The sequence below is a fragment of the Pithys albifrons genome, chromosome 5, assembly GCF_047495875.1.
Source record: "Pithys albifrons albifrons isolate INPA30051 chromosome 5, PitAlb_v1, whole genome shotgun sequence".
Lineage (NCBI taxonomy): Eukaryota > Metazoa > Chordata > Aves > Passeriformes > Thamnophilidae > Pithys > Pithys albifrons.
In genome coordinates this window covers 26,274,946-26,291,473 of record NC_092462.1, presented here as the reverse complement: position 1 = coordinate 26,291,473, position 16,528 = coordinate 26,274,946, and the positions used below count along the sequence as shown (strand labels likewise).

Below are 16,528 nucleotides of genomic sequence, written 5' to 3'. Positions count from 1 at the left end.
CAGCATTAGAAGCTCTCTCTCCATTACAAGTGCTTCCTGACTAGAAGGGGGTTTCACTTCCAGGCTAGCACAAGCTCTATAGTAAACAAAAAAATTACTGCTGTTATAAATACAAACAGCTGAATCATACCAGATACAGACTGTCCTGATTTTGCACCTAATTCATTTACTATCAGAAAGACCAGCACTTCAAGTCAGCAGCAGCTGACAACACAGCAGTTACAGTGTATTCTGCTTGAGTCAGCACTGGGGTAAACATTAAACAGCTTGTTTTATTCAAATAAAAGAAGCAGAGCATTCACATATCTCTGCACTTTGTACCAAAAGCCCAGTGCAAAAAATTCCCCATTTCTTCACTCAGCCTCAGACGACAGTAGATTAGGCAGGGGTTGGAAGTGGCTGTAGAAAAACAGCTTCACTCAGTTACTGTTCCTTGTGTATACAAATGACAGCTGAGTGGGCAATTAATAAATCTCCCTAAGAAATAATAATAAAGAACCTAGTAGTCTCCTCTCAGCCCTCTTCTTCATATGTAAAAGTCCCCTGCCTCCCACTGGGCCCCTTCTGGGCCAGAGGCCTCAGCTCCCTGCCCTCCACCCCAGACTCCCTATGGCCATCTCTTTCCCTCTCCAGCCTCAGGCCCCTCTGTGACAGGAGCCCAACAAAACTACACCTCAACTTCTACCCAAGATTTTCTATTCTGCAGACTGCACATCTCCTGGTGACAGCTCATTTGCCCTTTTATCTTCCTCATCTCCACCATTTCCTTTCCTTTTATTCCGTGTTTTTAAAACAAACTCTTTGTATAATTTGATAACAGCATGCCTGGCTGTTTATTTTCCCAATTTCACTTTGTTCCTCCACTTCCTTCACTCCTCCATCCAGAAACATTTTGTAACATTTTCTTATTCAAAAGCTTTCTTTGTATGATTGCAAACACCACAAGTTTAGTCAGGAAGTTAAACTCAGTGAAATGACTACGCAAAGCTGTCAGAAACTTACTTGAGAATTACTTTATTAAAAATAAAAATACATTGAAGCAAAGTCTGAAGTAATTTTTAGACATAAAGATATTTTCAGCACTCAGAAACAGCCACCCACTTATATAAACATACTTTTTTCAACAAGGCATTTGATATGCTTCCTCTGCCACAAAGAGAGGGGGAGGATACATTTATAAACACAAACCAAATCTGTTACCATTTTACTCACAGTTTGCCAAAGACAGCAACACACTTTGAAAACCACAAAGATTTTGTTGCTTTTATGCTACTGTTTAGCTACTTTTATGGCATCCTGTGAAAATTTCAGTGCATCTGGAAGGCATGAAAGGCAGGTCTTTAGTGTCATTTCTAACAGCATCCTGCGTTCTGGCAGACATTGACGTGGCTGAACTTTCACCTTGCCCCACAATGTAGTATTTGATTACAGGTATCACCAAACCCCATGTTCTTAAAGTTCTATTTATAGAAGGATAATTTTTGAAGGATAATTTTCCAAGGTGTCATTTTAAATTAAACTCAGCAGGCAGAACAAGCACAAATATGTACAATTCACATACTAAGGGATTATGTGAATTTTGTCTTCTTTATAAGCTGTAAAAATAAAATACTAAAGTGCTTTTCAAACGTGTCCTCATTGATTAAAAGGACAGGTATTTTGTATAAGTGACCAGTTGCACACCAACATCACTATGTTGCTTAAAGAGGCATTTCAACCAAAAGATAAATATTATCAGCACTAAATTTTAGCTTCTCAATTAAGCATATACTATTTTAAGGATTTTCAGAAAAAAATCCCAATCATACAGAACCTATTTTTTCATTGGAAAATACAAAATTAAAGAAATAAGTGCTTAATTCTCTAATACTGTCAGCTTTTAGAGCAAGTTCACTAGCATTGGTATCAAACTCAACTTCTTATTGTTTCAAGTTTTCAAGAATTTCATACAAATAAAAAATTTAACAGGTGCCTATGAAGTCCAAAGTTAGCCCATATAAGAACTAGAAGTTCTCACACAAACAGTGGGATACCTGACCAATCAAATACATAATTTAGAAATTAAGGCACCCTGTTATTTAAAACAGGTAACAGAAAAACCTTAATTTAAATCCAAAATAACTATCTTACAGTCTTTGTTAGGCACTACCTGGCTTACAAAACTTCAAGTTTAAAACTGACAAAACCAGACATTAATTTAAAGCTGAAAAGCTGACTCCACTTTTACAATTTAGGTTTAGTTTCTGCTATGGAATACCCTATTCCAAATTACAGTCAAATTAACATTCCAGTCTTGTAAACTTGACATTAGGAGGACTTCTAGTAATCTCTACATCTTCAGTGCGGGGGGAAACAAAATCCTTTAAGAGGGTACATAAGAACTTAATTCATGTGATATGAAATTCTAGTAGATCAAAAGGAGGATAAAGTGATTTAAGAATAATTAAAGGTTAATTGTTACATATTCCCCCAAAAGATCACTTTTGATGTTTCAAAGATCTTTCAAATACAAGGCAAGACTGATTGCCCTGTTCCCAAACACCTGAGATTTCCTTGGCAATTGGTTTGACAGTGGTTGGCAGCACTAAGATTCTTCATATTAAAGAGTAAGGTATGATGCAGTCATATTGTATGAACTAGGTATTTGTATTCCATATGGAAGATAAAGACATTATATTCGAACCTCAGGTTTGTCAGATTCCTTCTGTTCCATGGTAAACATCCAAGACCTTCACCTGTAATGCCATAGTGATGCCATGTTGGAAGAGTCCAGTTCCCACAGCCAAAGAGGTTGTGGCAGTGCTGTTCATACTGCTGATAAATGAAAAACTTGAGTGCAAGCCCTGACTTCAGGATTAGACAGGTAGAGTTTTCCCCTATGAGTGGCTGTTGGTCTCATCCAGACTGCAGCCACTGCTGCCATGGGGGAGACAGTGAACATAGAGAGGCAGCACAGATGGCATCTTGACTATCTGCTTGGCACTAGAGAGAACAGATTTCTACTGTTTCTTGTTAGAGAATTCTGCTCTCATTTATATGCTGAAAAAACATCTGCATCCATATGCTGTACATTTATGTTGAGAATTGGCATATTCAAGCATTCATTTGGCCTCAAAGCCTGGGTTTTCAGAGTCGGCACCTGCCTGGTTTTAGTGATCGTTGAGAATGTTTGAATGCAGGAATTTCAAGACTGACTTGATCCTATCTACACCTATGAGTTATTTGCAAGAGACACTCCTCCAAAGTTAAAGAAGTCTCATTCAGTAATTTCCAAAAAGTGCATGTCATTATTTTAGCTCAATTACAATGATTCTTTACACAGAAAATGCTAACACCCTTTCATTTCTTAATCCTTTTGATATTACATGATGTCCCTCATGCCTTTGCTAAATTAAATGTTTATTGCTGCTTTTACAGTTTTTTACAATTACAGTCTGCTAAAGCATTAACTGATGTTTTGGACCATTCTCCCACAATTAACATTTGACAAACTGACAGTAATATTTTACAGACAAAGCTTAAGCCTAGCAAGTTTTAATACCAAATTGAAAACTATGCTGACAGTTTGTGGAATGCAACAGCTGACAAGGGAAACCTTCTCTTTACAGAAGTCTAAATGGATTGATCAGTGACTATGAAAGCCTATGCAGCTGGTGGTTTCATGGGAAAAAAGTAACAAAATAAGCTGGAAATATAAAAGCAGGATTTTAAAAGTCCAGTACTTCTTTGTTTAAACTTTTTTGACATTATCATTTCTTCAAAGCTATTATGTTGAATGGACATGGAGCTAAAGTTAGACCAAACCTTCCTTCCATGGATGGTTTTGCAGCATTTTCAGGGTATAAAAAGGTAAAACTTTGCATTAGACTTGTGAAAATCAAGAACAGCTCCATTTTTGCCAACTGCTCTCCCATGCACACACGTTTACCTAAAGAACAGTTAGAAAAAATATGTTACTGGCTTTATACATATATATGTTAACACATACGTAATTCCTGTGCTATTATAGTCCAAACACAGAAAGGCTCAAGCTACTATTAAGCTATGAATTCTGAAGCTTTGCTTCTAAGCCTTGCTCAGAAGTATTACTTCATATAAGTGCCATTTACATCCACAGCAAAAGTATTAGCAAAGGACAATTCATACTTTCTGCCTGGCAACTGGAGACTTTAGGAACCCAACCCATCTTGCCAGTCCCCAACTGTAATAATAAAACAAGTTCTACGTATAACTTTAACATCTCACGCTTCCAAGGCCCTACACTTGAAACACCCCCATGCCAACAAGCAACTAATGACTGCATGTGGATTATCTTACCCATTCCAAAAGGAATGAATGACTCTTTCTTAATTAGCTGGCCGTTTTCATCCAGAAATCTTGATGGTTGAAATTCATCTGGTTTCTCCCAAATGTTCGGATCTCTGTGTACTGACCACAGATTGGGCACAATCACGCTGCCCTTAGGAATAGTATATCCCTGCAGCACTTGAAACAAAAGCACAGAGACAGAGATCTGACAAGTTGCTAGAAGGAAACATGGGAAACATACCACTAAAAGGACAACTAGAGGATGTCACAAAAAATCATATGGATCCCTAGCAGTGGGCTGCAAACGCAGCAAAAGCTTAAGGCAAAGGTGATCTCTGCTAGTCTGTTTGAGAGAGAACACACAGGCCTGAGCAGCTAGAAAGACATCAAGATACATCAACAGCTCCCAGTGGAGAGAAAGCAGCAGCAATTGTCAGAAATGCACTCTGCAGCATGCAAATGCTGCAACCCAGTTTCCTCTTACTCCTGTGCTGTCACAGCCCAGCCACAGTCAAGGGATAGGTTTTGAACTGTTGTCACAAAAGGGTTTTGAAATTACTAGTTTCATTTCAGCTTGTAACACTTCACTGTCCTGAAGGCAAAACATTTAAAAGAGCAGATCAATTCAGTACTGGGTTTGACAGCTGAGTATTGCTATCTCACACTGACTTCAGCCAGTGCTCAGCTATGTTTAAGAAAACACACAGATGAGTTGGCAAAATATGTGGAGGTCAATGGTATAAGCCTTTAGCACACCAATTGCTCTAAATTGATGTTTTCAGACCTCTGTGTCAGAATGTCAAAAACAACTCTGCTGTTTCAGGTACAAAGGTGGAATCTCAGCTTCCAACTACCACTAAGCACATCAGCCAGTACAAGCTGAACCCCCACAAAAGAAATTGCTCTAAATTAGAAAAATTTCTGGATGTTAGGTCAGACGTTCTGTTAAATAAAGGAGTATCTTCAGGCCACCTACTCTCTATAAATGGTATTTTACATACTTGGGTTACAGGTCCAACATATAAATGAGGTCTTCATAAATTATCACTAAACGGCCCATCAGATCTTCATCCCCAAAAGAAACACTGTAATAATAAGTCTCTAGAAATGCTTACCAGCAGTTTCTGAGGCCATTCGAGGGATAGAGAGGGGAACAACTGCAGTCATCCTCTGCACTTCCATAATAGTTGCCTCTGTGAAGGGCATTTGAGCCTTGTGAGCAAGCGAGGGAACTTTGTCACGTCCTAGAACAGCTTCAACTTCTGCATGAACCTTCTCTATTCAAAGCGAACAAGAAAAATAAAAAATTCAAAAGATGCACAGTATGTGATGAGACATCTTCTCGAATTCATTTACCTGTGCTTCACTGTTTATATAGATTTCTCAAAAATTTCTTCAAGACATGATCCCTAGATGAAATAACTATGCCAGCATAAGCCTTAAGAACAGACTCAGGTAAGAAGAAAACAACCAAGCATGATTTTGACAACTGTCAAGAGTAAAACTACTGAGATGACAACATTGCTAGTACTTCTGCATTGGAAGAGTTCAGGAAAAGTTCTGTTGCAATTCCAAATGTATTCATAATCTTACTTTCAGAGGTTAACTATACAGTAATTTGAATGGTGAAAACATCAAGCTTCTGCCCTGCATTAAAAAACTTGAACAAAAACACAATTGTGTGCATGAAGAGACTGGAAAGCTTTTCATCCAGCTGCTTTAGATACTTCATTCCAAAGCAGGAATTCTGGTACTGTTACTGCAAATGTTGAAGGCATTGAACTTGCTCTTGCCACTTCCTACTTTCTATTCACAGAACCTCAACTCAGGTATTGCCCAGTTCCCTCAAAAGGCAGCAGTAGAAGCTCCTTCCCCACACAGCCCTTCTGCAAAGGGAAAAAAAAAGTTAATGAGCTGATTTGCTTTCTCATTCATGGGAGGAATAAACTATGAAAATATTTGTCTGCCCCTTTCATCTCTATAAAGGCTCAGTATACCAGTAATTCTGTTCACAGAAGTTTCCAAGATGCAAGATTTATTTCACCCATGTACACACAGGATGATGTGCCTTCTCTTACAGGTCAGTTGGAATCTGGCTACACAGCAAAAGACAAGTTTTAAAGAGGAGACCTCAAAACTAACCTTTAATAAAAAATAAAAAAATCAGTTTTCAATATTTACTCTTTGTAGTCTGAATACTTTGTAGTTGTCCTGCCTGCCTTTTCCAACCAGGCTGCTGATACTTTGAGCTTGTGCTCTTTTCTCTCCTTAGCAGTGACACAAGACTAAACAAAAGCTCCGTGCAAAGTGTGCCGGTTTCCCGATCATCCTCCAGAATTGCTGACTGAACTGTGTCCAACGAGGCGCTGCTGCCACCTAATGGTTTTGCTAATAAGGAAGTTCACGAATGAGGAACATTAAAAAATACAGCAAGAGATGTGCTGATGGCATGGTTCTCAGTACCTTCTTTATGAGAGTTTGCTACTTTTATTAATAGCCCTGTATTCAGCTATGCACAGTAATTTTAAAAAGTTTTCAATATAAAAAAACTAAAATTAAGGAGACTGTCTCATGCCAAATGTCACACCAGTGCTTTATCCCAAACAACTCATTTGTTCAGAGTTTGTAAAGATATGTCAAACTATACAGAAAGCAGCCAAAGTTCTGCTCCCATTACCAACTGCAAAAATACAAACTTCAGCAGTTCTCCACTAACAGCATGTTATTAGAACTGCTCCACTACTTTTCATGTATTTAAAAATCTCTCAGATTTTCAGAATTTAAGCACCAAAACAAAGTCAGGGAACAGAACAAACCAAACACTCCCCACGCCCTCACCACACTGTCTCACTACACTAACTCACTACACTGTCTCACACCCATCCTTCTCTTTTTCCATGTAAAAAGTGAAACTGGTTTCCAAAGAGAAAAAGACTGTTCCTAATCTTATCCCCCAGGTAGCCCTTTGCTTGCCTTTCCATGTCTGCAAGGCAACATTTCCTACTGCTAAAAGGTACACAATTCAGGTATTTTCTTTAGGGAAAAAATATGTTAACACGTTTGAAAGAGAAACATTACTGGGGTCAAAAGAGGCCCATACGTAACTCCAAGGTAATCAGGATACATAAGGGATGGGATACTAGAAGTAAGAGAATCACATTCCATAGCTAAGTGATAAACTCTGGACTACTGAGCTTATTTAGATTACTTGACAACAGCCATAGCAGAAGGAAAGGTGAAATTGGAGAAAAGGAACAAAACTGTTAGAGATCAGCAGAACAGGGAAAACTGACCAGCATATACAGTAACACATAGGAGGGAAAGAGTTTAAAAAAAACCAAAAACCAACACAACACTCTTTCAGATCTCATTTGTGTGATTTGGAATATATCTAATTCTTGTAACTGCATACCAAGTCTAGCAGTGCTAACATACAGCCTTAAAAATAGAAGAATAAGCCTATGCAATAAAAGTTTATTTTACAGCTGTCCCCAGTGAATTCTCTCCCTGTATTGAACTGACGCTCTGTTGTGCAATCTTTGGTCAACATGTTGGTTGACTTTGTGCAACACACTATGATCTTGACCTATTTAAAAGAGATTATTCCAGACAGATCAGACTCTGAGGGCAGATGAGGCTACTCAGGGTCATAACCCACTTTCAAATTCATAGTCATAGATTCCAAAGGCACAGATTCTGTTAACTCTCATGGCAATCTGGTGCACTCCTCTGCCATCTTCAACAGGGCAATTTTTCTTTTTCTAGTACCTCATAAGAATTTTTTTTCTGTAGATTGTCTCCACTGCTTCTCCTTTGCACGGCACACCTCAGGAGAGACTGCTCCCATCTTCTTAGCATCTTCCAATCAGATAGCTGCACACAGCATAAGGTTTCCCTTCAGTCACCTTTCCCTAATACTGAACAAGACCAAATCCTTCTGCCACTTCTTTGGGGTCACACATTTCATGTGTTTTCCCCTTTCCCTTTGCCACCATCATCAACAACCTACCCAAGGCTGACCATTGACATGACCATTCAAGACTTGTGGGGAGAGGCTCTCCAAAGACACTGACCAGCTGGTGCTTTGCACTTGTGCAAGTCCAGTTTGCTTAAACTGTCTCTGATTTGACCTTCCCCTAGAGTGAGTAGTGTTTCACTTCCCCAGACTCTGCCACTAAGTTCAAGAACCTCCCTGCTCAGGAAGGCATAAAACTTTACTACAGCTCTTACACATCTTATATCACTGCTATTTGCCTGGAATGCCACAACTGCCAAAGTTTTCCAAATATGCTAAATTCCCCTAGATTAGCTTGGCAAAGACACACTTGTCCCAAAACATAAGAAATGCACACATTAAAAGGCCATTTAGTACTTAAAATATAACACTAATCTAAAGATCTTCACAGCACAGCAGGATAGAAGATGCCTGAATACATATCAGCCTTTGAAATTGCACATACACACATACTGTTTGCACTTCAAATTATTTCTCCACTGTTGCTGTTTGCTTCTGTTTCTGAGCATCCATCTAGAGCTTTACTGTCTGGAATAAAGTACCTAGAATGGAAATAGTCTTACCTTGTACCTCTGGGTAAAGAGACATGTAGAGCAGGCACCACAGTAACGTGTTGGACGTGGTATCCGTGCCTGCAATGAAGAGGTCACCAATGATGAAAAACAGGTAGTCATCATTAAAACTGCTCTCCTTGTTGTTCTTCTCCTCTTCTGCGTGGATGAAGTACATATCAATGAAGTCCCTGGGATTTGCTGCATCCAGGGTATCCCTGTGCTGTGCAATTATCTGCTTTAGAAAAGCAGTAATATCTAACTCTGTTTGCCGAAGTTCCCGGAAAGGCCCAAAGGGAAGGTAATACAGCCAAGGGCAGATGTTGACCAGGATCATGTAGCTGTTCACACTCAGCTCCAGCGCACGGGCCATGTTCTTCAGCATCGTCTTGAACTCAACATCTTCATAGTTAAAACGCTTGCCAAAGGCCATAGAACAGATAACATTGGACACTGCATTGCGAATGATTGGGAAGGGATTAAATGAATCTTTTCCGTGCTTCAGCATTTCTTCCTTTATAAAGTTCAGCTCCTCAATGATTTTAGGCTCTAAGCTGTGTCTCCCTACTCCAAAATGACGCAGTGTTGAGAGAGAGAATTTCCTCTGTTGCTTCCAGACAGGGCCATATGGTGCAAAAATAACACCTGAAAGAGAAGAGAGAGTGTGAAACCAAAACGTCCTGTTTTCAGGAAGTAATAATAAGACAAACTGCATCCCAAGAGCCAGAAGAGAGGGAAATGATACACAGTAAATCAATCCCAACCCCTGGCCTGGGAGCTAAAGTTTCTTTCTAATAGCTTTGGGAAATACTGTCCCTCTTTTTCCCAATCAGTGAAATTAATATTAAAGTTAGATCAATAGTTTTATTAGTCTTTGCAAGACACAAACAGATGGCGAAGGGGTACTGTAGATCCTTCATTACAAATTATAACCTTGCAGTAACTGTTATTCTGGGACAGAGGTTGGCTACTGCCTTTTCTCCTCAATGTCCTGAGACAGTAATTCCTTCAGCAAAGCAGAATAGAACACATTAAAACACGAACCAGCTTGTATTTATTTTCTCCTTCATGTTATACCAACTTCTCAGTATTTTTTGCACGTGCTTTGATTACAAGCAAAGTTTTTAAGTTATAAAAAACCCAAAGTATACACATGCTCTGAACACACTGGGAAGGTAAAGACAGGTTCAGAGCCACTTGGCAAAAACCTGCTTGATTTGCATCTCCACAGTTTTGTTGCCTCTAGCTACTTGTTCTTCATGATTGTGTCATTATGAGACACCACATAAATTAAATCCCTTAGCTTCAAGTATAACTATTGCTCACTTATGAACAAAAACATCTCTTCTGTTAAAATAAAAGACCACACCAAAGAAAACCACCACAGGTAACAAATACACAACCTGCTCTTTTTAATGTACTCCATGGTTAACCTGAGAAAGTTTAAAGTCATTAAAACATGGGCTAGTTCTGGCTCTGTTCTAGTTAAAGGGACATCATTTTTTTCCCCTGGAAATAAAAGGTTATTTTATGAAGCAACATCAATTCTTCTGTCAAATCTTAATGTTGAATTCAGAAGAAAGAAGTGGCCACAAGAAATTAGTACTAGAAAGATGCACCATGTTTAAATACTTAATATTACCTACATTTCTATTACAAGCTAATGCTCATAGCCTCTAATGCCAAAAGAAGAATAAATATGTAAGAAATCTATGGCTAGAAACAGACATTTGTTAGACATGCAAACAAGATAACTACTTAAAGGGCTTTGCAATCCCAAAAGTAGAATTAGGTCAGTGTCACAAAACCAGTAATCTTTCCAGCCAGATTTTCTGATGACATTATTTACTTACAGTAATGACAACAGACCAAATACAAACACATGACCTAACTTCAAAGGTCCTAAACGAGAACATTAAAAAGAGCCAGGACAATCTCAGAAACAGCTGAATTTCATCTTATCTACATGAAGACATTCCTTATCTGCATGAAGATATTCCTTAGGCAATCGATTCAAACACCCACTCCATTGCCCTTCCAAAACAGAAAAAAAAGTGCTCAGCCTTCCTTTGTCTCAGCTGATATTTCCTGGTAGCATTAGCATCCTCAAGTAGGGTACGTGAAAAAATAGGCATATTTGGGGCTGAACTTGGCCAAGAACCAATATTTCCAGGTTTTGTGACCGGGGTGGGGAAGAAACATGGATTTCTTGGAATAAAACAAAGTTATCACTTTTTCTATCCCACAACAAATATCTTGAAAACAAACTATACATTCATAATGTGTTCCCCTTTGTGTCATTAGGGAAATTAGTTTTAGGATGCAAATACTTCCATGAAAGAAAACCGACCTATTGCCTTGAATGTGAAAAAGGCTCTCCCAGCTCCAGAAAAGCTAAGAACAACAACACACCTTCCCACACTGAGTCCTTCCAGCCATCCTGCACAGAATGTGGCTGCCATGGCATGGTGTTTTCTGAAGCCCCAAAACCCCAAATTGCTGCAGAATACTAATAACTGATGTGCAAATTGGGAGAGAATAACATAAGACACAGATACAGGAGAAAGAAGAGCTTGAAGTTAGAATAACAGAGCTAAGAGAAAAAAGCAAACTGTCAACTGGATTGCTACTAAGGTACAATAATGGTACAGTCCTTTGCTGCTTTCAAAGAAAATCTCTTCCTGCTCTGAAAAGTCAGGATACCCAGCAGACAACTCTACTCTTAAAAAAAACCAAACCCAACGAAAAACCAACAGAAAAACATCCCCCAAAACAAACTAAAGCAAAGCAAAACAAAACAAAAAAACCCTGAAGAAAATACAATAATGAATTCTGAAGCAACAAGAATAACCAGGACTTCATGCTCATAGCACTAATTTCTATGAATTGATAATGAAAACCTTTCAATACAACCAACAAACTCATAGAACCAGAGAGTTCATTTTATTCTCCTTTTTTACATGAAAAAAAATCAAATTCTTAAAACAAGCAAGTTCTGGCCAAGGCTAATTTACCCTCCCTCCCCCCACTCCCCGTTTCTTTCTGCTAGCTTTAGCGTTGCTGCAATACTGGGAATGTTGACAAACAGAACTCATGACCTTCAATAACATTTAACTTCTGTGTTGTCAGATGTCCCCATCAGGATGTTCACAGAGCAGGGTTAAAAAATGGCAAAAAACCACTCAGGCTCCTTCTACTTTTTAGGAACTGAGTCGCCGCTACCTCTCACAGATATAGAATACAAAACGGCTTTACTAAAACAAAAACAACTGAAATCTATGTTTTCCCCCAGTCTGGCATTTCTCTTCCCACAGACATATGTGCAGAAGCTTTCAATTAAGAATTGACTTCTACCCTCTCTCAAGTTCTCCTGGCGCTTGCCAGCCAGCCAAGGCAGACTCCTGTCTTTGCTGATCAAGTCGTTGAAGTGCAGTATTTGCTATTTCTTATACTTCTACTTGCTCTTCTTCAGGCACAATATTTTATTTGCATCTTACATACAACAGAGCCACACAGCTGAGATAAGCCCTTCTTTCTTCCATATCATACCCAGTAGGTCACCTCAGGATAAAGACAAAGCTACAACAGAAAAAAAAGTTTACAAGAAAATAGCCCTGCAAGTTCAGACCTTCTAGCTTACTTATAGAACAAAGATGCAGGAACTTAAGATCTAAGTATCCACTTACTGACTCAAAGCATCCAGCCCTGCAGTACTCAAATTGTAAGCAGCAGATCTGAAGTTACACATCATCCTGCTTCTATCATTTCCTTTCCGAGTCCATACTAACACAACTGCCTCTATCTTGACCTGTTGCAAAGTCTCACCCACAAACTCCTGAAAGTATCATCAGGAGGCTCTCAGACCAATCTTAAAACATCTCTAGTTTGATTGTTGCAACCCATCGACCTCCTCCATGAACCACAGACAAAAAAGGACACTAGTTAGCAAAAATGCAGCACCACAGAGCTTTAGTCATCTCCTCCATGCCAACACTAAACCCAAGCCAGCCCAGTAAGAGCATCTGTAACTTCTGTTGGCTTTTGGAGAACCAGATGGTGGTGGGGGCAGCAGCCCACACTGCCCATTTTCATTGACTTTTCCCTTTGTGTACTCAAAACACACCACCTCTGCAGTTCATTCTAAACACTTTCCCATCTGTGGCGATTCAACGTGTTGCACACAGTGAATGTACACAGTCCACAACAGAGCAGGATGTCTGATGGACAACTGGGCAGCTCTCCTGTAACAGCCCTCATGCCTGGGCACAGCTGTGGTGACCTTCCAGATAAAACTAAACATAAAGTAACACAGGCAGGTACAGCTCCTGGACACAGCTGCAGCGTGCTCTGGATCCGGACAACAGGCTCCTGACACTCTCAACTCCCCTGGAGCATCCACTGGTTAGGAGCTGCCAACTGGCCTGGTTAACCTGTGTCACCATGTTCAAAAGAGCCTGACAGAGAACAAGAAACATATGAAATTTACAGCATTCAAGGAAAAAGAAATCTACCATCATGCAATTTTACAGCACAGCTAAAATTATCTATCTGCTCTTCCCCTTTCCTCCCCCAGTTCCTGTTAAAATACTACACCTAAAAATACTCACACACCATAACGTGCCAGTAAGATCTGTCTTGGACCAATATACTTGAACAAATGCAAGTTATAATTTTTTTTTTATTCTTTAAACCAATTTCAGCAAAGGTACATGATCACATTTTGATAAACATGACTAGGTCTCTCACTTTTCTCTTATTCTTACTAGTATAATTCTGGTACACCAAAAAAAAAAAGAAAAATCAAAGATGAATGCTTCAGGCATTTAAAAAGTAGATTTTCCTGAGCCTAGAAAAAATATAAAAGAAGACAAGTTTCACAACAAGACAGCACACTAGCAAGTCTTCTGGGCTACACTTCAGAACTGAAAAAGGAAAATTAGTTCTCCACAAACACTGACATCCCTAATGACCTAAAAACTAAAGAAATTCTAACTGCAGTATTACCAACATGTTTAAACTCTGCATACCCTTTTCTTTCAAAAACCCTCCTTTGACCTGTAAAAAAAAACCCAAACAGACCAACAAACCAAACCAAACCCAAATATACTCAGTAAATTTTGACAAACAGAATATTACACCTGCAAACATCTCAGCACCAGTAGCTTGCACAGAGGCAGCACAGACTGTGCAGCTACAGGACCCCACAGAAGCCTCTCTTAGCCATGGTTACTGTGGTAAGAACTGGGGTAGCACTCAAGTTTTGTATCACTACCAAAGTTTTGAAATTTCTTCTCCTGACACAGCCAAAATCACAAAGTGCCTAGATGACAGACCAACTGCCCCTTAAACCCTTGCACTACACAAACCCAGTCTCAGAATCACAGAATCCATTAGGCTGGAAAAGACCTCTGAGGTCATGGACTCCAATCTCACCCAACACCACCATGTCAACTAGGCCACAGCAGTGTCACAGCTACTCTTTTCTTAAACACCTCTAGGGACAGTGACCCCACCATCTACACGGGCAGTTCATTCCAATGTCTAATCACCCTTTCAAAGAGGAAATTCTTCCTTATGTCCATCCTAAACCTTCCTTGGTGCAGCTTGAGTCCTCTTGTCCTATAGTTGGTTGCCTGGGAGATGAGGCTCACCTGGCTGCAACATCCTTTCAGGTAGCTGGGAGAGCAATAAGGTGTCACCCCTGAGACTCCTCCAGACTCAACAACCCCAGTTCCTCAGTCCCTTTACTGTGAACGGAACTAAAGGGAAAAGGCATTCAGTCGACCAGAGGCAGTGGTGGTGCCCTGCCCTGCCAAGCTCAGGGGGATGCATGTCCACCTCAAGGCAGGGCGAGTTTCTCTCTGCGTGCTTTCTGTCAGCAGCAGGGCGAGGGACACACGGGAGGCGCAAGAGGCAAGTAAATGGGTCCCTGTGCAGCTGACAGCAGTTATTTATAAATTTCGGCAGAGCAGCCGCGAGTCCCGCTCAGTACCGCTGCGGAGCATCGCCCTGGCCATGCCCCCCATCAGGGCGCGGCAGCCCCGGGGCGACACAAGCCGGCGCTCCCTCCCCGCTTACCCTTGTTGTGGGTGATCATGAGCACGATGGGCACGGAGGGCCGGTCGCTGAACACGTCCGCCTTCTGCACCAGCGCCTCCCGCACCGCCTCGAAGGTGTTGAGCACGATGAAGGGGCGGCTGCCCACGAAGAGCCGGAAGACGCTGCCGTACATCTTGGTGAGGCCGGTGAGGAAGACGTGCGGGGAGAAGGCGGGGGACACTCGGCCGCCGCCCCGCACCTCCACCGCCCACCTGCGCAGCAGGGGCGGCGGCAGCAGCGCGAAGGCGAAGTTGCCCACGAGCGGCCACGGCGCGGGGCCCGGCGGCAGCCCCGACAGCGCCCGCGGCCACCGCCGCAGCAGCCAGAAGCAGCCGAGCCAGCACAGAACCCCCAGAAGCAGCTCGGTGGCCGTGGGCGGCCGCAGCAGCCACGTCCAGGCCGCCGTGCCCGGCCCCGCCATGTCCCCGGGCAGCGGCGGCGCTCTGGGCCCGCGGCCCGCGGGTAGCGGTTTAAGATGGCGGGGGCGGGCGGAGGCGCCGGGGGCGGGAGCGGGGCCGGGCAAGGGCTCCGGGACCGCCCGGGCGAGGACTCCGGGATCGCTGGGCGAAGGGGCCGGGGCCGGGGCCGCCCCTCGGGCTCCGGAATCGCTGGGCGAGGGCTCCGGGGTACGCCGGGCAAAAGGGCTGCGGGGCCGCCGCCGCCAGCAGCGCTGAAGCTGCCGCGGTTAAACCATGGCAGTAAACATTAGGACACGTGTTCTGCTAGTTTAAAAAAAAAAAAACAAACCGAAAACAAAGTGCTCCCCCATCACAGGACTCGCTTTCACATGCTCCTTTATGCAACCATCTGTGTTTGGTGGTGCTTAGAAGGAAAGGACAGAGATGATCCTTCTTCCCCCTTCCCAAGCACAAGAGCTGGCAGGTCTAAGGAATAGCCCAAAACGTTCTGTTTTCATAACCAAGGACGAACCTGGTAATATGTCCCACCTCCAGGTTAAAGGACTGCCTGGCTTAACAAAGCTGCGCTTACATTTCAGAGGACTCGTTTTAGCTCTTTCCCACAAACAAATAATAATAAAACCCACCAGCCCCATTCCCCTCACCCCCGAAAAACCCCCAAACTCACCCTAACTAGTTTTCAGGGTGACTTCCCTGACCCTGTAGCACACACCATAGTGCCTTTTTCCCAGCTGATCAACAACCAAATTTAATCCTCCCTTCAGAGGTAATTAGATGTTGAAAAAGCTGCCGCATGGTCTCCCAAGCCCTTTCTTTTCCGCAGCGTCAACGATTATACGAAGTGCTCTTCCTACATGTCCCTCACTAAGAGAGAAAGCACTGTGGGCAAAACAGAAGTGCACCATCTCTACAGTGATTCCCCAAAAACAAAAAAATAAAACATAAGAGCACAGAGCAAGGGGTGCTTATCCATTAAAAAGGGATTAAAAACGACTTTTGAAAAATAGTTTAGCATTCAGTAAAGATAGTGACAAGCGGCTCATAAAATAGTGGCTGAACTGTATTAAAAAGGTTTTATTGCAATTTTACAGAAGTTACAGGAATTTTAGAAATACATAAAGCTTCAAATGGTCAAG

The 16,528-nt window shown here is 41.6% G+C and overlaps 1 protein-coding gene across 1 annotated transcript; it reads right to left on the bottom strand.

Annotated features, from left to right (window-relative positions):
• Positions 1-998: 998 nt before the first annotated feature.
• CYP2U1 (cytochrome P450 family 2 subfamily U member 1) lies at positions 999-15,625 on the bottom strand. Its single transcript, XM_071555978.1, has 5 exons — positions 14,953-15,625; positions 8,887-9,519; positions 5,424-5,585; positions 4,318-4,485; positions 999-3,928 (listed from the first exon to the last, which is right to left on the bottom strand). The coding sequence occupies exons 1-5, from the start codon at positions 15,392-15,394 to the stop codon at positions 3,750-3,752; spliced, it is 1,584 nt and encodes a 527-aa protein (XP_071412079.1). The 5' UTR covers positions 15,395-15,625; the 3' UTR covers positions 999-3,749.
• Positions 15,626-16,528: the final 903 nt, after the last annotated feature.